The 24,640-nt window shown below is 41.2% G+C and overlaps 1 protein-coding gene across 2 annotated transcripts; it reads left to right on the top strand.

Annotated features, from left to right (window-relative positions):
* Positions 1-1,192: 1,192 nt before the first annotated feature.
* On the top strand, positions 1,193-18,981 carry SLC52A3 (solute carrier family 52 member 3). 2 transcript variants are annotated; one of them, XM_072110797.1, is made up of 4 exons: positions 1,193-1,404; positions 3,205-4,378; positions 5,736-5,859; positions 14,887-18,981. In XM_072110797.1, the coding sequence occupies exons 2-4, from the start codon at positions 3,357-3,359 to the stop codon at positions 15,097-15,099; spliced, it is 1,359 nt and encodes a 452-aa protein (XP_071966898.1). In that variant the 5' UTR covers positions 1,193-1,404; positions 3,205-3,356; the 3' UTR covers positions 15,100-18,981. The 2 variants fall into 2 exon arrangements, with proteins under 2 accessions (XP_071966898.1, XP_071966897.1); XM_072110796.1 differs by lacking the exon at positions 1,193-1,404 and adding an exon at positions 2,843-3,007.
* The last annotated feature ends 5,659 nt before the right edge of the window (positions 18,982-24,640 follow it).

Genomic DNA, 24,640 nt, shown 5'->3' with positions numbered 1-24,640 from the left:
TTTAACAGGGGTTTTTGGCACACGCGTTGACTTTCATCGCATTTTGGCGCAATAGCGCTGACTTTCATACAACACAAATCAGGGGGCGTGGCCGTCGGACAACCCGACTGATTCGGACTAAGCGCAGGATTTAAAATTAAAATTGTGTCACAAGACAATGCACTCACATACACCGGGAAGAAGAAGGTGAACTCCGGCGGACCTTAGCGGAGAAGCGACACAAGCAGGATATCGGGAGTATGATCTTAGTGAATCGCGCCAGACTTCACCCTTGTCGGACAACGCACCTCGGTGATCGCGACAGGACTGGGTAAGTAAATGTGCCCCACAGTGTGTGACACAATTCTATTGAGTTCCTGTAATAAATGTGACGCACTGTCAGGATCGGACAGTTTTGTGGCAGCCGCGACACAAAACTGGCACAAACACTTCATAAATGCACGTGCAAGCAGTTTGCACATTTTTTGCAGTGCACAGCAAGACAGAAAACTGGCACAAACACCTTAATAAATGTTGGTCGATGTGTATATGTGTGTATTTGATGTTTATAATCTGTATATGTATATATATGTGTGTGTATATTATGTATATATGCTGTATGTTAGAGTGTATATATGTGTATATGAATACATAAATGTGTATGTATGACTGAATACATGTATGTATATATTTAAAAGTTTATAAATGTGTGTAATTGTACAAACGTGTGTACAAACATTTTTAAGGGGAAGCAGAAATCTGCCATTAGGCCTAGCCTCTTCTAGTTATGCCCCCAGCTTGTATGTTTGGATATATTAAAGGCTGAATCAGTGCAGCAGAATTCTATTATTTATCACTATTTCTAAGATTTCTGCTTACTTTCAATGAATGAGAACATTGTCATTTAAAGCCATAGGCAAACACATAGGCAAACACAGTGAAAAGTTCAGCCCGGGGTCTGTTATAGTCTATCTGGTCTGTGCAACACATGATCACACAAGTCTCTCCAAGCTGGTTAGTTTACTAAGGATTGTCAAGACTGAATACAATGGTTCGAGGGGGCAAACAGATATCTTTAACAGAATTTTAAGAACCTTTAATTTATCGGTGATTTGACTTCATATGAAACAATGCATTGCATACTTTGCAGAAGTGCGGTAAGCAGAAGCCTCATGATACAGCAGAAATAGGTGCAATAAGATGCAGTGTAAACCTATGTTTCAATAATAATTTGTTCAAAGATTAACAGAAAGGGCAGAGTACTAATAGGAGGAGTCAGAGTTCTGTATTATACTTTTGCATTTTGCAAGTCTCAGATCTAAACCCAGACTATACTTATTGTGGGACATCTGGATAAACAAAACTTTATGGATAATGGATGCCTTCAGTTATAAAGCAGACATGGGCCACAGGGTTTTCACCATAGTGAGTATAAAAGTTCAGGAATGTTTAGTTTCACAGTTTGCTCCTATAAATATCACAGCTTTGTTTTCAGCAACATGAAGGTCCCCCAAGCTTTAGGCTTATTTTGACGCTCAAAGCACACATGCACATGAGCAGACGTATGCCGTGAGCAGCATGTTGGCAGGAGAAGGTGGTCGAGCGCCGCTCACCCCTCCCCTCTCCATAGAGTGGCTTGCACTATGTTTCCCAGTGCATTCACTCGGCTGCAATGCACATCTATGGTGGCTGTGATCTCTTTTCTGTTTTGGTGGCTAGCTCACAGCCGAAATTTACGAACACGTGCATGGAATAGACTGCAGTACAAAAGTCATATTGTGCAAGATGGGAGGTAATGGAGTTCCTGAAATAATTATGGTTTCTGATCCTGCCTGCATATGGTCTAAACAACCAACTTTCTTTGATTGAACATCTCTGTATATTGGGGAATGGAGCTCTGTATGAGAAATAAGAACTGAACTCAGCAGAGCTTCTCATTGTAATATTTGATTTACTGGTCCTATAGGACCAGATTAAAGACTCCCTAGCACCTGCCATGGTGCTGCACCTATATGAACGGAGGCCATAGTGTCCTAGAACTTAAAGGGGTATTCCCATCTGGGCATTTATATTTAATTTAATTCATTTGCCATATATAAACATTTCTTGGATAATTGGATGTTATTAAAAAAAAAAGTTCCTGTGTGAAGATAATTTCTCATAAACATAGCCGAGATAGGTTCCTCGGATACGACCACCTCACATTTTTTCAGCAGTGGTCAGACATGTGCTATAGAGCCCTGCCTGACCACCTGGCTTCAGCAATCATTACCACAGGACGGCTGTGTGACACGCAGTAACTTTCGGGCATTTCATTTACAAAAACCTTTTGTTTCTTTGTGCAATCACTCCAGCAGAGGTGGCTGTATCCAAGGACACAGTCTTATTTCTAAGGGACCAAGTCACTAAATTTATAAGCAATTATCTTCACACAGGTACATTTTTTTAAATAACATCTAATTGAAGAAATGTTTTTATATGGCATATTAATGAAATTGAATGTAAATGCCCAGACGAGAATACCCCTTTAAGCTGGGAACAATACATAAGTAGAAGTAGTTGCTTGCACAGTGTTTTCCAGCACAAATTGTCACCACTGCTGCAAAACACATGTTTGGCAAAGCCTCACTACTATGCAATATAGATGATGAAATAAGTTTAGACAATCTATGCTTTGTACTTAAGTGCTGACACATATTTATGTAGATGTTCTACTTCATAGCTTCATAATGTTATAATCATTACACAAGTTGTCTCATTGCATGGTGGACTTTGGCTAAAGAAGAAAGATAAGATATACCATATATTGTTATAAGAGACAGGATCAAGGAAACTGCTTGTTACTCTTACGCAGAAGGACAGAAAAGAGCATGTACTTTCTCTCAAGCACGAGGGATATTTGTTGTCTCCTTTTTTTCAGCCTTGTGATTTACAGAAAGCATTGACTCACACCAGAAGTCTTCTCTTCCCCACTACTGTTCTACATAAAATGGCACAACTTGTGTTGCTCTGTCCTGGCAAGAAATGGGTAATGTTACCTCCGCTTTCCTTTTACAATGCAAGCATTGGGAAGAAAGAGTTGTAGTCTAAACTTTGACTTTCATCTGGATAATTATTTCCTTTAAAAGAAAACTCTGTTTTTAAAGATTCTCAGATACTTTAATGCAAACTGTTAAGCTCATTGTAAAATCTTTTACCAATATGTTTGCTTTGTTTTTGTTCCAGGATCTAACAGCTAATGTATATTCAGAGAAAGTAGTCTCAGAAATCTGAGCATTGAAAAAGCTATCTACGTCTAATAATTGATGATCCCTTGACTTCTTCTGGAAGGTCTCTTTCTGTCTGCATAAGTTGTGGTCTTGGCACGGTAGCCAGACATGGCTTTTTTAACTCATCTGTTGGCATGTATCTTTGGAACCGGTGCATGGGTTGCCATCAATGGCTTATGGGTTGAACTTCCTCTCATTGTGAATGATCTTCCTGAAGGCTGGTATTTACCATCATACCTGACTATCCTCATCCAAATGGCCAACATTGGACCTCTATTTGTAACTATAATGCACAAAGTAAAGCCTGGATGGTTGAAGGAGATCATTGTTATATACACCATTCTTATTCTTGGAATCATAGCCTTATTTCTTCTAGCCTTTTTCTGGAAAGAAACAACATGGATTGCAGGGCAGTTACACAGTACAGGATTCCTGATCTTAACCTTTTTCCTGTCGGTGGTAGACTGTACTTCATCAGTGACCTTCCTCCCATTCATGATGCAATTACAACCCAAATACATTACTACATACTTTATCGGTGAAGGGCTCAGTGGACTCATTCCAGGATTATTATCATTGATTCAAGGCGTTGGGATGATAAAGTGTGTTAATGTTACTCAAAATGAGAACGAAACTCTGGCCTGGTTGAATGCTACAGATGATTACCACATAGTAACTCAGTATCTTCCAGCCAACTTCTCAGTCCAAATCTTTTTATTTCTTCTGTCCATTATGATGGTCTTCTGCCTGGTGGCTTTTTTCTTCTTAACAAGACAATCCCAGAAAGACAGCTCCAGTACTTCTTTACTTCAAAGTATGGTCACCCTCAATTCGTACTCAACAAATGATGTATCTTGTAACACAGGACCTTCTGACCAAAGTAAGAGTACAGAAGACATCATTCACAACAGTGAAACTTCTTCAGATAATAAAGTAAACTATTCTTGGGGTCACTATGTTCTCATTTACTTCCTAACTGGATGGGTAAATGCTCTAACAAATGGTGTCCTACCATCTATACAAACATACTCTTGCATGCCATATGGTAACTTGGCTTACCACCTCTCTGCTGCCCTGGGCTCCATGGCTAATCCCCTAGCCTGTTTAATTGCCATGTTTCTACCTAGCAGGTAAGTGCTTCTTTACTTAAAAGTGGGCACAGGACAGACCCACAAGTAGACCGCTCTTTCCTATATATTGTAGCAGCCATCCGTGCTGTCTGATAATGGATCATTCTACTGTGTAGTGAAGCTGTACACATAGCTAGGTTCAGTTGATTGGTGCAGTCGTGAGGTGTCATTAAAATACAGTTTTATATCCAGGCAGCATATTATAAAACAGGAAAAGCTGAGCAGATTGTGTATAGTGTACCTTCTACAGGTTGATGGTATAGATCTTCAGTAGCTGAGCAGCTTGTGTAGTGTCATTTCTTCAAGTGGCATGTCATAGAGCAGGAGGAGCTGATCAGTATTTACATAGTATCTTACAGTTACAGGGAGTATGTTATAGAGTAGGAGGGGCTAAGAAGGTAACTTGTATTTTCAACATTTATCGCTCTGCTTTTTCAATGCTGAGAAGTCAAGAAGGTACAATAAGTAAATGGCGGTAAGTAAATAATTAAAATGTATCCACATGAATACAGGCAAGACTAGCAGTCACTGATGGGACTGTAACCTCTTAGCATAGGAAGAGCAGCTATAGAAGTTTTTCTTTCTGACAAATATATAAATATATATATATAAATATATATAATTTTGAGACTACAAAATAGGCAGAAAGAGGTGTTAATATAAACTTACTAAGTTCACTGATTTTGGAGGGAACGTCCAAATATCTACAATTAAGAATGTCCTAGAACAGAAGTTAAAGACAGGAGATACACAGGGACAACTATGTACATATAGATAAGTATCCTGGCAGTCCATTAAAGCAGTTTTCCCCAACCTTTTTGTATTCGGAGACCGGCTATATTCGTTTGCCCTGCAAATACTCCATATCTATATATCTATCCCATGTCCATATAATTTCCTGCTGAGCCAATCTCTTGCCTTAAATGGGTTTGTTTAGGATCAGAAATAATTGTATATATGTCAGGGGGTTGTCCTGTACTCCCACAGTGATGGCTGTTACTGGTGGTGGCATCACATCTACACACTGTAGTATGGCTGTTGTTGCACCAGATTCTGGCTGCATCACTCCTGGCCTCTGTATACAAACAGAAGCTGGCAGTAACGTCCCTCACTGCAGGAGAACAGGAGCCGGGAGAGGGGTAAGTATGAAATGTTTATTGTTTTAATACACCTTCCAGCCATATATGGGCACATGAAAGCTCATTGATTTGGGAGGGCAAAAGAAGGACAAGCAAGGTAGGAATACGCCTTTCAGTGAAGTTAGGCTTTACATCATTCTCATTCATTGTTTTCACTGGCAAGGCTTTATTGGGGGGACTGTAATCTAATCTTATAATATTTTATATCACACTATTAGGTCTCTTATGTTCCTTGTTCTGTTATCTGTGGTGGGAACAGGATTTGGGGCCTATAACATGATGACAGCTGTGATGAGTCCATGTCCTATTCTTCAGAACTCTCACTGGGGCATAGTCCTTATTGTAAGTATATATAATGTAAACTATAAGGGATCTGTATATAATATAACCATGATGGATCTGTAAATAAGAAAACCATGTCGGGGTTGTATATAATATAACCATGAGGGGGCTGTTTGGGATGCTAAACTAGGGAATAGTTTAGGGAACAGGGGATTGTTTTAGTTTCTGAATTTTGAAGCTGCCGCATGAGTTCACTGCAAAGGAGCCCACTGAAACCTGGAGCTGGCCTTGAGGGCCACTTTCAAACGCAATGATGGCACTTAAGTGATGGTGCTGCATCCATCTTGGATTTGGTCGGCACCCCCACTGATGTCATCGGTGGAATCAAGGACGTTTTCCATCTGAAAACTGTTAATGATCTATCCATAGGCCAATTCAAGGCCTCAGAAGGGAGCTCAGCACTTATGTAACATGTCTCAGTGACCTCTATAAATGACCCTGGTGCTGATGACACCTGTTATTGGGTACGGTGGTCACCTGGCACGAAGGGACATCTCTGGTGATGTCACCTAGCACCACAGATGATCCCACTCTCCAGCATAAAGATATTACTTTAATATTGAGTTAGATTAACTTTTAAACTTTTTATGACCCTTTAAGCTTTGGACCACAGCATTGTGAACTATCTTACAAGCTCCAGTTCGTTTCTGTTGCTGTTGGAATCAAAAAATGTCTGCTATAGACATTTAGCTATGATTCTGTACTGTGCGACCCTGGCCTTATAGGCATTTTGCCTTTCTCTGGAAAAATAATGGAGGATTATAGGTTAAACTCCATGGACCTGCGTCTTTATTCAACCTTTTAATACTTTTTAATATTATCTACAATGGCCACACTACAAGAGAAACATATCTTTTGACTTTAGCCATCTTGCCAAATGATGACTATGACAATGTTTAGAGGAACACAGGCAGGGTCAGATTGCCCCATCATTTTAATGGTGAAACAACCAATGGGAACGGCTGACTCCACCCCCTTTGACGATGGCTCCATTTACTGCATTCTATTCTATCTGCGTCCTGAAATAGACACAAATAGAGTTTAACCCCTTAAGGATCGATGCCCATTGCGCATTGAGGACCCAGACAGATTTTGAAAATTGGGAATACAGGCAGTCCCCTACTAAAGAACACCTGACTTATAGACAGACCCTAGACAGACCTCTGGACGTTGGTAATTTACTGTACTTCAGACTTTGGTTAAAATAAATATCTGTAAAAGTTATCAAAGGCGTCTGCAATTAAGCTTTATGATTAATTCTGGTTCTTATGACAATCCAACATTTTGAAATCCAATTGTCACACATACAAAAAAAATGACAATTATAAAATATACAGTTCCGACTTACATACAAATTAAACAAATTAAACAAACGTACAGAACCTTTCTTGTATGTGGAATAACTATATGGAATAACTCTGCAATACTTTAACGTATGTAAGTTATATTTTTTTCAACATGTTTATTAACCATTAAGTAATAAAATTAAATGAATATGATTTATCTTTACTTTTTAAGAATGGCAAAAATTGGTAATTTTTAGTTACTGTACATACTCGAGTAGAAGCTGAGTTTTTGTGCTGAAAAAGCCGCCTCGGCTTATACTCAAGTGTATATCTAAAAACCGTACTAATCACCTCCGGCACTCACCCACAGCTCCCTCTTCTCCATGGACTCAGGCAGGTTTATGCGCTCTTCCCGCATGCACACAATATGCCCAATGAGAACCTTTCTTGGGTACCCTTTTGAAATCTCTGATAAAGTATACCACATTCCTGCTTAAAATCATTTTCAATATCTAATCATCCCCGTGGATCTATTTCTATATTTAGATCCAAAAATGTATTGACCTCAATGAATATATGCGTGTTACCATCCCAAACATGTAGAACGTCATCAATATAACTGCCCCAAAAGGTGATATCACTTTTATAGAATGAAAGGTCCTCAGTGAAAAAATCTTGTTGGTACCTCTTGTCTGATGATAAGGTTGTCACAAAAAGTGTGAAGACCAATTCATTGGGGCAGATTTATCAAGCAGTCTGAAAGTCAGAATATTTCCAGTTGCCCATGGCAACCAATCACAGCTCAGCTTTCATTTCACCAGTGCTCATGAATATTTTAAAGGGGAGCTGTGATTGGTTGCCATGGGCAACTGGAAATATTCTGACTTTCAGATCGCTTGATAAATCTGCCCCATTGTGTCTGTGGAACTGAACTTTCTTTGGTCTTTAACCCCTTAACGCTGAAGCCACTTTTCACCTTCCTGACACGGCCCATTTTTTCAAATCTGCCCTGTGTCACTATAAGTGGTTATAACTTCGAAACGCTTTAACATATCCAAGTGATTTTAAAATTGTTTTCTCGTGACACATTGTACATTGTACAAAATTTTGGTTGTATGTTTTGCATTTATTTATGAGAAAATCAGATATTTGGTGAAAATTTGGAAAAATTCGCAATTTTCGAAATTCAAAATGTTCTATTTTCCACACATGAGTCATAACACCAGAAAACATAATAACTAACATTCACCAAATGTCTACTTTATACCTCCGTGGTTTTTTATACATACTATAATTTTTGTAGGATGTTATGGGGCTTTGAACGTTAGGTGCGATTTTTCACATTTTCATAAAAAAAGCAAAATCCTGCTATTGAGGGACCTGCTCAGGTTTGAAGTCACTTTAAGAGGCCTAAATAAAAGTAAAACCCCATAAATTACCCATTATAGAAACTACACCCCTCAACGTACGTAAAACAACTTTTATGAAGTTTGCTAACCCTTTAATTGGTTTACAGGGGTTAAAACAAAATCGGATGCAATTTTGAATTTTTTTTTTTTTACTAAATTAATGTGTTTTTCATAAAATGTACAAATTCTCAGTGGATAAAATACCAAAACGCTCCACAAAATTTGATACCCAATCTTTCCCGTGTATAGTATATATAGTATAGTATAGTCAATTTTGGGTTCTTTTTTTTTTGTATATTTTGGGAGTCGTACACCATACACTAAAAATACTATAATATTTTTATTCTCTAGATCACTACGATTACAGTGATACCTCATTTATATAGCTTTTTATATATTTTACAGGAAAAAAACAAATATAAAGAAAATCTCATTTGTTTTTGCATCGCCATCTTTCCAGGATATAACTTTAATATTTTTTTGTTGACAGTGCTAGTTTAGGGCTTATTTTTTACATAACTTTTTTTGATCACTTTTTGGAACATTTTTGTGAAGGGATTTTATAAAAATTTACATTTTTGCCGAGTTTTTCGCGTTTTGTTATTATTTTGTTCACCGTACGGGTCCAATAATGTTTCTGCCTTATTGTACAGATTGTTACGGACGCGGCGATACCAAATATGTGGGGTATTTTGGAAATTTTCAGGTTTTTTCACTTTATTAGATGTGTATAGGGAATGTTTGTGTTTAGGGGGACTTTAACTTTATTTAATTAATTATTTTTATTCAAAAGTGTGTTATTAGTGTTTTTTTACCTTTTTTCTTTACTTTTACAGGTTAGCTTGAACAAGTGATCCATTTATCACTTGTCCAAGCTATTCTTCACCTAATACAGTGTAATACAGATGTATTACACTGTATTATGTGACACACTGTGTCCGATTCCAGCTAAATGCCCCTGACACGCCGCGGTCAGCGCAACCGCGCATGTTAGGGGTTAACACCCGCGATCGGAGAAATCTCCGATCACGGATGTTAGAGGCAGGTGTCGGCTATAATAGCCGGCGCCAGAAGCTTGACGTACTATTACTGCATTTTGCGGGAACGCACCTCCCGCCATGCAGTGATAGTACGTCAAATGTCGGGAAGGGGTTAAACCTCAATCGATGTTGCTGTACATAGATTCGATGTCAGTGCTTGGCAATCATAGTATCATAGTATATGAGGCTGGAAAAAGACGCAAGTCCATCAAGTCCAACCTTTAAGAATTAAATAAATGTTTTATCCCCATAACCTGTGATATTTTTGCTCTCCCGATTTATCCAGGCCTCACTTGAACATGTACATAGAGTCCACCATAACAACCTCCTGCGGCAGAGAGTTCCACAGTCTCACTGCTCTTACAGTAAAGAACCTCTGTCTATGTTGATGGTAGAATCACCTCTCCTCTAGGCGTAGAGGATGCCCCCGTGTCCTGGTCACAGGCCTAGGTATAAAAAGATCTTTGGAGAGATCCTTGTACTGTCCGTTCAGGTATTTGTACAATGTAATGAGGTCTCCCCTCAGTCGTCTTTTTTCTAAACTGAATAACCCCAAATGTTGTAATCTGTCATTGTATTCTACTTCCCCCATTCCCCTAATAATCCTGGTTGCTTTCCTCTGGACCCATTCTAGTTTTACTATGTCCTTTTATATATTGAGGTAACCTGAATATTTTGTGTTTTTAACAATGCGTCCTTTGTGACCCTTAAATATGAGAGAACAACCTGATACTATTGGTCTCCCAGGGGTCGTTTTTTTCATCCTATGGACCTTGGGCAGTGCTTTGTGGATACAACACCTTCCATTATCATCTGATATCAAAGCTTCTCTTTTTGCTTGGTCTAGGGTTATTTTCAACTCCTGATAGCTCTCATTTGCATCAGATCCAAGCAATTCATATGTTTCCAAGTCTTTTTTTATTCATAACGGCTGTATTTCCACCATATTTTCCTATTCCAACAGATTCATAAGCATATTTAACTCTCTGAGAAATATATTGTTCTACCATTTTGACTAAGGTTTCTATACTAGGATAATTTAAGAAAGAAAGTTCAAATTTGGTTTTAAAATACTTAGGTGCGTGGACTGTCAGTAGGCTGAACTCAAATTCATTCATATTCTAATTCTTCCAACTCTGACTTTTTCTATGTCCCTTTACATTTTCTTGTTAGCTTCTTTTGTCTCAGTGACATAAAATTTATGCAATGCCAATTTCGTTGCAAATAAATTCACATCCTTCAACCACAAGAATTTATCACATATTCGGGTTGTTGTGAAAGACAGTCTCTTGCATAAATTGTATTTTTCCTGTTGTGTATGCACAATGCATGTAGTGGACCCACTATACCCCCGTGAGTGACGCCGTAAGCCGACTCCTGGGAGCAGAGTCTAAGTGGAACCTGGTTTTCAACAGAGCCCGCCATAAAAGCGGGTTGAACTTGCTGCAGCAAGGTACCACCAGGTCGCTCCACAGGTGCGACTTTGCTCATGGTGGTGGCCAAGGTAAATTACAGAATCATAGAGCTGAAACAGAGTCGTGGACAGGCTGGAGGTCAGGACGGGTGGCACAGGATCTAAGTCAGGAAACAGGCAGAAGGTCAGGGCTGGCGGCGGAGAATCGGAGTAAGGAACAGGAACAGGAATCGAGATCACAACGGGAAATCACTCTGGAATCACAGGTAGGAAGTTTTCTCAAAGGCACTAAGCACAAAGATCCGGCAAGGGTCAAATGAAGGGGCTGCCTACAGGGGCGCACCTGCCATGAGGCGAGTTGAGATTCTCGCCTCAGGCGGCGCGCTTCCTGCTACACTAGGGGGCGGCGTCGGGCTCCCGCCCGCCGGCATGTGTTCCGGACGGTACATCTCCCCGACCCCCCGCACATTCCGCCGCCCATCCATCCACCCGCCCATCACATCCACCCGCCCGCGGCCGGCACATGGACCTGCGCGCCCACAGAAACTTCCCAATACAAGCCTGTTATCATATACTGCAGCATGCAATAAAGGAGGCCACTGAGTTCACCATCCCAATATTATACATATATAAATAGGTGAGGGCATATAAAATGTAACTTTTAATAATATGGTTAAAAGAAAGAAACACCAGAGTGAACCATCACATAAAATTATAAACAAAAAGCTGACAAAAGTCAATTATTTGGTTTTCTGACGGGTACAGCAACCATCCAAGTTTGATGCAAACACAAACAGCATTAAGTATATGAACTCAAGTTACTGATAAGTATGTTTTGTCAATCTGTAAAGGAAACAAATGGTCCTTGTGCAAACATATACAGCATCAAAACTATAGACTCTGAATGGGGTAATGTATTGTCATTACAACGGGTAGAAAAGAAAAAATGTTCAGATCTCACCCATCCCGAGGTAGAAGGAGACGAGGGTTGTAGATGGGTCTCAGGCACATCACGGTCAGGAGGAAAATGGATGCACTGCCCCTAGTACGCCCTCTACTCCACTCGCCCTAGTTACCCAAATATAGCTCCCGTCCTTACAAGGACGGTCCCAGGTAATCCCTAGTCTTAGAGTTACCCTAGTAAGCCCTATGGATACCAGTTCCAACAGCGTTCCCGACGTGTTTCCAGTGCCACAAATAGTGGAACCTTCATCAGGGGAATAATGTCAGTTTATAGACCTGCTGCAAGGAAACAGACAGTGGTCAGCAAACATGGATTAGAAATTAGCTACAGGAATGGACTAGGCCATTGCTAATCCATGATGCTGACCACTGTCGGTTTCCTTGCAGCAGGTCTATAAACTGACATTATTCCCCTGATGAAGGTTCCACTATTTGTTGGATATAGTATATGGTATATGGCGGCACGCTGTATGTATTATATGGTATATGGCGGCACGCTGTATGTATTATATGGTATGTGGTGGCACGCTGTATGTATTATATGGTATGTGGCGGCACGCTGTATGTATTATATGGTATATAACAGCACGCTGTATGTATTATATGGTATATAACAGCACGCTGTATGTATTATATGGTATATGGCAAAACACTGTATGTATTATATGGTATATGGCGGCACACTGTATATATTATATGGTATATGGCGGCACCCTGTATGTATTATATGGTATATGGTGGCACGCTGTATGTATTGTATGGTATATGGCAGCACACTATATGTATTATATGGTGTATGGCGGCACGCTGTATGTATTATATGGTATATGGCAGCACATTATATGTATTATATGGTATATGGTGGCACACTGTATGTATTATATGGTATATGGCGTCACACTGTATGTATTATATGGTATATGGCGGCACGCTGTATGGATTATTTGGTATATGGCGGCACGCTGTATGTATTATTTGGTATATGGCGGCACGCTGTATGTATTATATGGTATATGGCGACACGCTGTATGGATTATTTGGTATATGGCGGCAAGCTGCATGTATTATTTGGTATATGGCGGCACGCTGTATGTATTATATGGTATATGGCGGCACGCTGTATGTATTATATGGTATATGGCGGCACTCTGTATGTATTATATGGTATATGGCGGCATACTGTATTGATTTTATATTATATGGCGGATTGTTTTATGTATATTGTTCTTTGTAGTAGCTCGCTGTGTGTATTATATAGTTCATGGAGGGAAGATTTATGTATTTTGCATTGCTTTATTTTCACATTTTACCAATATGATTGGGTCTGGTCCTGACACTCCTTGATATTTTACATTTATAGAGGGTGGGGGTGGGGGGCGTTTTTCTATAGTTCGCCTCAGGCAGCAGAAAGGCTGCCTACTTATCATGCCAGACGGCCAGCAGCAACAATTAGCAGTAGGCTGGCCCTTTAAATCTTGCAGAGCCAGGCAACCTAGGAGGCGGGGAAGCAAGCGCCGGACCACAGGAGCCACCGCTGGATCGTGGAGAGGTGAGTGCCGCTGCAGCCGGGCACCAGAGACAGAGGAGGGCACATGGGTACGCCTGCAACATGGGTTGCTGGGCACCCGACACAATGCAAACACATCTTGTTCACAAGATGCAACTGAATTATGCTTTGAAACGCATTTCAAGCATAGACAGCATAACTCCACCCTGAGTGCAGAAGTGCTGCCATGTAAAAAATATTCCAGATGCACTTGAAATGTGTTTCAAAACAAAATTCTACTCATGCGGAGGTATGCATGGAGATTAATATAGCACTGTGGCTGAGTGAGTAGCACTTCTGCCTTGCAGCACTGGAGTCCTGGGTTCGAATCCCACCCAGGTCAACATCTGCAAAGCGTTTGTATGTTCTCTCCGTGTTTGTGTGGGTTTCCTCCCACACTCCAAAACATACTATTGGGCTGTTTAGATTGTGAGCCCCATTGGGGACACGGACCGATTTGACATGCTTTGTGCAGCGCTGCGTAATCTGTGTGCGCTATATAAATAAAGAATTATTATTATATTATTACTGTATGCAGCTTTCCTGTGGCTTAGAAGGCTGAGAGAGCACAAACAGTCTTTGGCCACAGGGTGGCGCTGTGGCTCTTATGTTCTGCTACAATGTATCTAAACCAAACTACTGTCACTGAGATTAAGCTGTAATGTAAAAGCCACAAGACAACATTGATCTGGTTGATGAGTGTAAATCTATACATTTCTTGCAGAGATCCTGTTTTTCACCGAATTCAGAGCATAGTGTATGGACAGACTTACAAAATCATTTCAGTGACACCTGTGGCATAGCAATTAATATTCTAGCCATCTTTTATTGTAGACCTGGACTAGCCATTGATTTCCAATTTCTGTTCTTAGAGATTCTACATGGTAGATTTTTTCCTGCGCAGAGTACAGCAGATTTTTTTCCTTAGGGGAGCAATAAATGTGGATTTTAAAATATTACAATACTGAAACCTTCAATTATCAATAATCCAGATCTATTCTCAGACCGTGGGATAAGTGGAATGCTAAATTATTATATGGGCTGTAGCCAGTAAGATCTATAATATACACATAAACATAAGTGATTATGGGTATTTAATATTATTTTGTGGATTTACATATACAAGCAACAATTTTTCTATAAAATGTTCTATTTGTTGTGTTATAAAAAAAATAAAAAATCCTGTGTATATAGTATAATTCCTGCAACATTGATTTCAAGCATGGAATGCTGGATTAGAGCTAGAGAGGCGCAGGTTTTACAACACTAGGTAAGCTATCTACAGCTCAAAACTGAACCATTGTAACTGGAAAGGGAAAATGTTAACTGCAACGCACACAACCTTTGACCTTTAAATTTGTCTTTTCAGGTGATCTCCTGGGTTCTCTTCATTGGGACACTAAGTTACGTTAAAGTCATGATTGGAATCATCCTCCGCAGCAAAAGTCACAGTGCCTTAGTGTGGTGTGGTGCAGCGGTGCAGCTGGGATCCATGATCGGGGCTCTTGTCATGTTTCCATTGGTCAATGTGTACGGTTTCTTCAGATCAGCTGATCTTTGCAATATGAGTTGTCCGAGATGAGTTTTTGTTGCATGGCCTGATGGAGGCCTAACTCTAGAACCATTCACAAATCAATAGGTTGATTTTTGAATTCAGGGATTAGTACGACAAAGATGTTTGCAACTATCGACAAAATATTTTACCCCCTTACAAAGGCTCCAAAAAATGGCAGCTAGCTGACGACTGCCATAGACATGCATAATGCACATTGTGGGGCAGATTTACTTACCCGGTCCATTCGTGATCCAGCGGCGTGTTCTCTGCGATGGATTCGGGTCCGGCCGGGATTCACTAAGGCAGTTCCGCCGACGTCCACCAGGTGGCGCTGCTGCGCTGAAGTTCCCCGGAATGCACTGATCTTCACCAAGCCGGACCGAGTGAAGGTAAGCGCGAGTCCCGCGACACTTTTTTTTTTTTTAAATGCGGCGGGTTTTCCGAATCCGTCGGGTTTTCGTTCAGCCACGCCCCCGTTTTCTGTCGCGTGCATGCCAGAACCGATGAGCCACAATCCGATCGCGTGCACCAAAATCCCGGGGCAATTCAGGGAAAATCGTCGCAAATCGGAAATATTCGGGTAACACATCGGGAAAACGCGAATCGGGCCCTAAGTAAATGACCCCCTGTGCGTCACTGGACTGTGCCTAAGCCATGAGGTCATGCCATAAAAAGATAGGGCAGGTTCTATTCCTGCCCAACTTTTGAGGCATGTCTGCAAAGCTCACTATGGAGAGGGGAGGAGTGAGGAACACTCACCCCTCCACTTTTCATTTTATTTGTGGCTCCCAGCTCCTGTTTGTTCACACGAACATGTGAATGGAGCCTAATACTGGACAGGCACACAACACAAAGGTCAGCATGACCAATATTACCACCATACTGAAACTGAATACAAAACACTATTCATAGCTGCTTAGTACTAATGATTCCCGCTCTGCACTAAATCATAGTGCTTCCTTGCACCCCCAGAGCAAGATAATTTCCCCATTTTACTCTCTGTGCCTTGTTGTCTCCTTCAGTTCCCCCTATACTGCACCTTATCCCTCTATGATGTCCCCTTGTGCCTCCTTGTCCCACTTAGTTACCCCAATATAGAACCTTATCCCACTATAATCTCCCTGTATTGCCCTAAGTGCTTCCTTGTCCTCATTAATCTCTATAATACTGCACCTTACCCCCCTATAATGTCCCCTTATTACCCTCAGTGCTTTCTTGGGGCCCTTAGGTTGCCCATACTAAACCTTTATCCCACAATGTCCCCTTGCTACCTAAGTGCCTCCTTGTCCACCTTAGTTCCCCATATACTGAGCGTTATGCCCCCATAATGTCCCCCAGTTACCTAAGTGCATCCTTGTTACTCTTAGTCCCCCCTATACATAGGTGTATCAACCTATAATGTCCCCTTGTTACAGCAAGTCCCCTCATGCCCCCTTAGTTCCCCCTATAACTTCCCATGTTAGTTGTTCCTAATGTAAGTTTTTCCTATACCCCTCTTTGTCACTCATAGTCCCTCTCAGTGCTCTCTTAGAATGCCCCCTTGCACCCATGAAAGCAGAATTTAAAAATGAACAAAAAAAACTAAACTAAAACCTAACTGCTTTCCATTTGCAACTTCAGCAAAAATCCAGGATGGCACAATGCCAACATTGCATTTCCTTTTATCCATTTTGCTGGCAGCTGTGGCCTGTAACTAAGAAATATTTACCCTTAGCAAAAGAACAATATATGCATCGGGGCACATTTACTATGTGTAGTTTGCCTGTGTATTGTGCAGTGCGCCAGATTCATGATTTGTGGCCCCCGTTCTGATGAATCTGGCGCTCCCTGCACTGCCCCGACAGAGTGCACTGACTTTTTTTGGTGCATCTTTAACATAAGGCATGCAACACAATTCTGTCAAACTTTGCATGATAAATCCGATCGCGTGCGCCAAAAACCCCTGTTAAATGCGGCACAAAATGGAAATAGCTGGGAAACCCGACGGAAATGCAGTCCGTGGACCCTTAGTAAATGTGCCCCATGGTGGTAGGGCACTACCAATGTTGCCTTCTTGACCACCTTAACAGGTATTTATGTAATGCTGCACATTGACTGCTAATTTTTGTGTGCTGCCTAATCTAGGCATCCTGGTTTTATATGTATTAGTTGTCTGTTTAATATTTGCATTATGTTATGGTTGCAATTTACTCACTTACTTAGGTGATGTTACTGTGTGCACGTTATTTATCCTGTACTGCATCGGAGTGTGACACTATTTTCTTCCCCTTAGAGATGAAATCATAATCCTGCTAAACAAGCTAAGACAAACAACATAGTTCTTTATCCTAAGGTCAGGCCTGGATCAAACGCCTGGATCATATGATGCCATTAATGTCTGATAAATAACAGCTACACTATATGGACAAAAGTATTTAGTATATGGATATAGTACAACTTTAAATGACTCAATTCATACATTTGTGATTGAAATGCCCCTTTTTAAGATTTTATAGAAATTCAACCTTTACAGCTATGCTGTTTCTGATACTCCTGTTCACGTTTATTGGAGTTATGGCGAACAACATAGCGAAACAATCTTGGCTGTCCATTATCACCGGAAATCTACAGTATCACTGCAGGTAGCCCATTCACATTTACATGGCTGCAAATTCCACATGTGTCCAGATCTGCTCATGCTTTATCACGAGGGCCACATCTTTCAATCACACCTCCTCCCTCCTCTCTCCAGCCCAAGAGCCGGAGACGTTAGTCGGTTCTCTGCAATTCTCACACATTCATGGTAGTATCCCGATTGTGTTACATGCATAAAATGAGGATACTACAGTACATTCATGAGAATTGCAGAGAGCCAACTCATGTCACAGCCTCCCTGTGTGGGGGATGGGGGGAGGAGGTGGGATTGAACATAAAAGGAGGTGTGCATAATTATAACAAGCGGAGCACAGAGGGGCTCTGGTGATGCACCTTACTACCCCTCAGGCTCATTTGCATATCTCGCATCTTTTTAAGTCTCTTTTTTAGGAAAACCAGGCCACAAGATGATAAAGCATCAACAGAACCATACACAAGTATGACTGGTCTACCAGCAGTGATACTTTTTTTTTTTTTAAGCCACCAGTACATTCATTTATTGGCTGATGTGGCAACAAGTGGTCACTTGGACCAGCCTAAGGGACATTCACTTGCGAGATGGGTGTGGGCAGCATTTTCTAGAATCTTTTGCTAAGTTTTTAACTCATACACAGTGTACCTCAACATCAAACATGACATTTATTATAGAAAATTTGTAAAACTGGATGGTAGTCCTCCCTTCCTCCAGCAGAAAATATTTCTTTTAAAAAATGTCATAACCCATTGTTGGCTTTGTAGCACATCTGAGGCATCACTTGGTCACATTTACTGGAATAATGATAAATAAACTATCGTTGTGTCTCATCTGCAGTGTGTGTAGTTTTCTAATTAAGTAGCTTGAGACAAGACATTAACTCTCGCAAACCTGGCAGGAAGCATTTGCAATCCTCAGGGGAGTGACAATGGTCTGGTCATCAAAATGCAAGGTGCAGCTGAGTCCCCCCTTTACAAGGTGGCCTTCTTTTGAAATGGGATCAGAGGGTAGACAATAGGGGATCTGTGTCTGTACCTTGTCCCTAATCGCAAAATATGAGAGCGTCAGCTGCAGGCCTCTGTTTATCAATTACAAGCTGCAGTGAAGTGATATGCAGCGTTCCGTGACAATTATTAGTTCTGTAATTAAATGTCTTTCTGGGTTTCTGAGTTCATTTTGCAGATGAAGGCAGAATAAAGAACATTCTCCATGAAAAATCGGTAGACAAACATTTTTTAGGTCTATTATTTTAGGTAGTTTTATTTTACTAGGGAAGAAAAGGGTAAGGAGTGTAGGACCCTCTTTGGCCACTAGGGAGTGCTGATATAAAATTATGATTCCATTTGCCTAGATCATGAGTGGATTCATGCAAGATGTATTCAGCTGTGTCAAAATTATAGCTTAAGTTTTGTATATTTATTGTACATCACATTTATTAGCTGTGTTGTCCACAAACTTGCGGGCTAAAAGATGCAACAATGTGCACTAGAACTGCCCCAAAATATAGCTCAATTTTGTGTTAAAAAATCATTTAAGTAAAATAAATCAAACTAAACACTGTCTCACTGAAAATGATTCTGCTGTGATTAACTCTCATCAATTATCTCCATGTATCCTGGGCAGTGGTGAGTACATTTTTTCTAATTTCATACACCAATATTAATTACGCCTTTGATTAATTTGTACAATATTCTTCATTAATATGACCAGTTTTTTACATGTGGGGTACTCTTACATGTAGCGTCTTCATTTACTATGGTGGTCACACAAACTGCCCTCATCTGACCCTAAACAGTGTTCTAGGTTATACTGACTTGCTGATGGAGTGAAAAGATGGAGGAAGCTGTGAGAAGCAATGCAAGCAGGGACACAGAGTTAATGTGAATATAAATAGCCATTTACCACTGGGTGTCCCCTCCACCAGTCACATGGGAGTTTCCCTTTCTTCTCTCTATTATGACGGCCTTGGATAATGAACTCAAAGACAATAAAATGCTCATTTTGCCTCTTTGTAGCACTGCAGCAGGCTGCATTGAGATGCAAAGTGCTGTGTGACAATGCTTCCTTCCCTCAGTCTGTCAGATGGATCCTGAATTGCAGCTGGTCAGGGGACTATCACCACCTGGTCAATGAATGTTCTCACGAGCTCCTGCTCCAGCCTAGAGGGTTGGACAGGCCATTCCTTTGCCATCTGCTCACCGACTGTTGCCCTTTACCCCCAATTCCTAACCTGGAAGCAGAATGACAAAGGAGGCTTAGCAACATCACAAAGCCCGAACTGCAATATGTTCTGACCTAATGCTGTAAGTTCACATCTTGTCCTGCACACAGGATCATATTGATGCCCACAACACAATTCATGAGTTTGGTTTTGTCAATCATTAAAGACTGATAAATCTGTTACATAAAAGTCTATGTTCCCAGCATTATATTCTTAGAGAGCAAACTGATCTCATCTGTACTGCCATGGCATGGCAGCTGAAAATATTACACATTATATTTATGCCTTCCAATGTGCTATCTAGTCTGTCTGGGCCAGTGGCATAACACAAATCCAGTGTAGCTTGTCAGTCCTCTTCTTCAGTGTCCATCCTGCTCCAATGAGGAGTAATCTCTGAGCTGGCTCATGACTTGCCGATGACAGTCCTGGATAGACAAAGTTTCTCTGTGCAGGGTGAGGAACCTCTGGGTGTACCAAATGACGTCTTTGAAGCAATTCATAAGATGCCAGGCATCCTGGATGACTGGGTGGGGAGACCCCCCTGGATGGCCATCTATGACATATCCTTGTGCCAGTTATTAAGCCTTTCACACAACATGTTGATCCACATGGTGTCCATAGTGCTGGAGGACAGCCCCGGAACACACTCCACATGGTCCTTGGCTATAAGTTTGTGGATAGTCTTGGGCTTCCACAAGTTTAAGTCCCTCCTGGTGTTGATTCCTCACAAATTGCACAGCCCTGACATAGTACCGGGGGAGGGGGTACCAGTTGTAAGGGAAGGAGCTGTTCCACTTGAAAGTAAGAGTTCTCCTTATGGAAAGTCAGCCAATTAAGACTGCCTTATAGGTGTGTGGAGACTTAAAGCAATTGATGCTCCACTACGGTTGGGAGTCTGTTCCTTCTCGAATAGATATACTGGTTTGGCTTAATCCCACATCATGTTATTAGACGTCTTGTAGGTCATACTTGGTGTTAAGGGGCTGCCTTTCAAGGTAGCAAAATGAGGCCTTGTTTTCCATTTAACACCTTGGAAAACATATTTGCATACTTCCCCTAAAAATACTACAGTCACTACTATAAATATAGAAATAGTATGAGCATTAATTAGGTTAACACCCCCAATTGCTTCCAGGGTGATCCACTGATTGCAGGTGGTAGCATGTGACTTTATTGCCAGTTTTCTAGCAGAGAAACCATATAAATCTTCCTCTCACCCCCACTTTTTCGGGTTTGTATGACCTGCACGCCACTATGGGTGTATTGGGTCGTCAACTGGGCAGGGAGTAGGGCGGGTCAGGACGTGAACGCCTGGACCACCCCATTTACTATAGTCTCCGCCTGAAAAAAAACGGCTCCGATGTGGTCTACAGGTCGGAACTGGCACCCAGTTTGGGCCCATATACACCAAGAGGTTTTTTCTATGGAGATAATTAAGTGTTTCTATTATTTATTTCCATAGAACCCTTTTCTGTATAATTTTACGTGCATTTTTAGAAATAAAATACCCAACACAGTATAGTGAGTTAAATAATGTGAAATTTTATTGTAATGTATTTTCTTGATGTTTAATGTAAGTGCCTGTCAGGACAGGAAAAACCAGTGTGGAGGAAACCTGCTGGGAAACCATGGCCGCTGTACTGCCCTGGCTCTGAGCATACTAAGGGAGGTAACACTACAACATGTGTGTAGTGGAGGTTTATGTACCTACTTTCAGTGAATGCATGTGACTACCTACAGTGATTGAGTTGTAAGTGTTATGTGCAGTAAGGCCTCATGACCTTACCCATGGACAGACGGCTTCATCCATACTGGCTTCCTGGTCTTCTCCATGTTGGTCTTGCAGCTGCCATCCTGCATCCTGCCAGTGGTAGATATATAGATGATGGTGACTTTCTTGCAGACATTCCTCTTGCATGTCTGAAGTTAGATCTTAGATGAAGTTGGGGACTGGAACTGACTGACATGGGTAGACTCTTGGCTTTTCTCTTGTCCATACCCAGTGTGTGCGATTTTGGGCCATTAGCCTATGAAATGGTGTCCACGTCTACCCAAGCTCTGAATCCAATTTATTGAAACATCAGGTAGCGATGATGGAAAAATTGGTCCGTGTTGAAAAACCAATATGGTCCTGAGTGCAGGGGAAGATGATTCTGCGGATACTCGGATCATTGTCCTAAAAATTGACTGACGTGGTACAGTCTGGAAAGTAGTAGTACTTGTACCGTGTGGTGAGTAGCTTTGCTCTTCCGAAATATTCACACACGGTTGCCAGGCAGTATTTGTGTGTTAATGTCCGGCTGCTGTCCCAGGCAATGAAGTTTCTGATGGGTTCAAACTCCAGGAGTTTCCTCCTCTTGGGGGCAGGTTCCTGGTGGTCAGGTGGTGAAGTCTTCTCCTGTCTCTTTCTCTTCATGTTTTTAATTTGGTCTTGAAGTGGCTGGTAGATCAGTGTTGTTATCCTCCTGAAGACTGGGGGAACTGCCATGTTTTCTTCCTGCTCTTTCAGGTCCAACTTCCTCCTCTTGGGGGCAGGTTCATGGTGATCCGGTGGTAAGTTCTCCTCATGTCTCTTCCTCTTCATGTCTTCTCCTGTGTCTTGACTTGTTAAATCCTCTGTGCCTATCCGGGTTCAGGGACTTCACCTTTCAAAAACTGTGTTATAGTCCTCATTTATTAATATTGTGCAAAGAAACTGTGCACATAGCAACAATCACAGCTCAGCTTTCATTTCTACCAAATTAAGGGTTTGTAATCAACACTTCCCCTTACTCAAATAAATGTAAAATATTTTTTTGTGTCTTCTGTGACCTTTAATGAAATGTCCGACCCAGATGCCCACCCTTTACATAACCCTCCCCCATTCATTAATGCTACATCCGCAGCAGGGCCCTCTTGAAAAAAAAATATAAACTGTACTCACCCAGGCCCCCTGGCGTCATATTCTCGTCTTCCGGCCTGGGGCATACACCATGGGGCCGAGGGGAATGAGAGAAGAAGACGAAAGTAGTGCATAGATTTATTTTTTTTTCAAACTGATGGTGGATTTTCATATATTGCAGAAGTGCGGCACAGTGCTGGGGGTGTTTGTGGGTACTGTGTGTAAAGGTACCTGTATCCTGCATATCTTGTGTAGGGTGACATATGTCTAATCGAGGCAGACCACACAGCTATTATGGGGTTCATGGACCAACTATGAATTGCTGCATTGAAAGCGATAGAGGCAGACAGACAGAGACTTAAGCAGAAACCAAAGTGAGATGCCATACTGGCCCAAAATGTTAGTATAGCTATGTGCATGAAGGTTAAAGTGTCACTAGTCATAATAAGCTGTAGGTCAAGTAATACAGATCTTTCAGTATGCAGCCTGATCACCATTTAACAACATGAAACTTATAAATAATAAAACAACAAAGGTTTATTATGGGATTTGCAGGACAGAGCAAAAAAACGAGAGAGTGGACAGATAATCCCCACCGCTCTCCTTCATATGAGCTACCTGAATCCTGAGTATTGAGTCAGCTTCTGGAAGAGTATGGAGGCTGCTGACACAGCACATGGTGTTACTGACTACTCGCTTCTTTTATGAGCCTGGAATTATCCAGTGACTGAAAATACTAACAGGAGTCTAGGGTAAACATGAAAACGCTGCTTTGTGTTGTTACCAAGTAGCGCAATTGTCTAATGCAGAGACAGTATTCATTTATCGCAGGTCCCTGCAGACCAGTTCCTGATCTGTTACAGGAGATATCCTCTTGAATTTTTGTTGCTCTTGAAATAGGAAGATCCTTATCTCTCATCCAAGAGTGACGGGAATAATAGAGAGGACTGCGGGATAAAAGTGCTTAGCTCAAAGACAGTCTGACACAATCCTTGTAGGGACCAGATATGCATTTAAAACCAATAGCATAAAGGAAATAAGGAAAAAGGGCAATTTTCATAAGGGGTAAGGAATGGACTAGAAGATGTGTCGGTGTTATGTTGGTGACCATTTGAGCAAATGTATTCTTTCAATAAATAACATATTTGAGGTGAATCTACATTCCATGGGCTGGTACCAGTGGCTTTACTAGAGGGGGTGCAGAGGGTGGGGTCGCAACCGGGCCCATGAGGCCTAGAGGGCCCATATGGTGTATCTTTCCTATATGAGAAGACTAGTACTATAAACAATACATTATAATTAGGGGCCTGGCACACATTTGCCCTGAGGCCGGCAGCTTCAAGTTACTTCACTGGCTGGTACCAAATGCATTGACACTATATACATGATACCTCCTTACTTTTTAAAAGGGACATATCACATCAGAGAAATTTCTCAACACAGTGGGCCCTCCAAGTGGTCCGCACAGTATACAATGTCCCCTTTAGTAGCCCCAATTAATGATCTCTTCTGTGTAGCCTGCTGCTTATAAAGCCTCTTTTGTTTAGCCTACCTTTGGAAAATGTCCTTATTTATGCCCCCATTTCTGTAGCACTGCCATTTAAAATACCCCCAATTTATAATTCCCCTATTTTTGTAGTCAGCTATCTTCAGAATGCTCCTCAGAGGCATAACCACAGGGGTAGCAGCCATAGCAGCTGTTAAGGACCCACAATGTCAGGGGGTCCCTGGCATCTTTTTTAATGGACTTCAGAATAGAGGATGCGTGCCATTTTATATATATATATATATATATATATATATATATATATATATATATATTTCTGCACATTGTACAGCATAAAGGCTCATGCACACG

Source organism: Engystomops pustulosus, chromosome 6, assembly GCF_040894005.1.
Source record: "Engystomops pustulosus chromosome 6, aEngPut4.maternal, whole genome shotgun sequence".
Taxonomy (NCBI): domain Eukaryota; kingdom Metazoa; phylum Chordata; class Amphibia; order Anura; family Leptodactylidae; genus Engystomops; species Engystomops pustulosus.
This window is presented reverse-complemented; position numbering and strand designations above follow the sequence as displayed.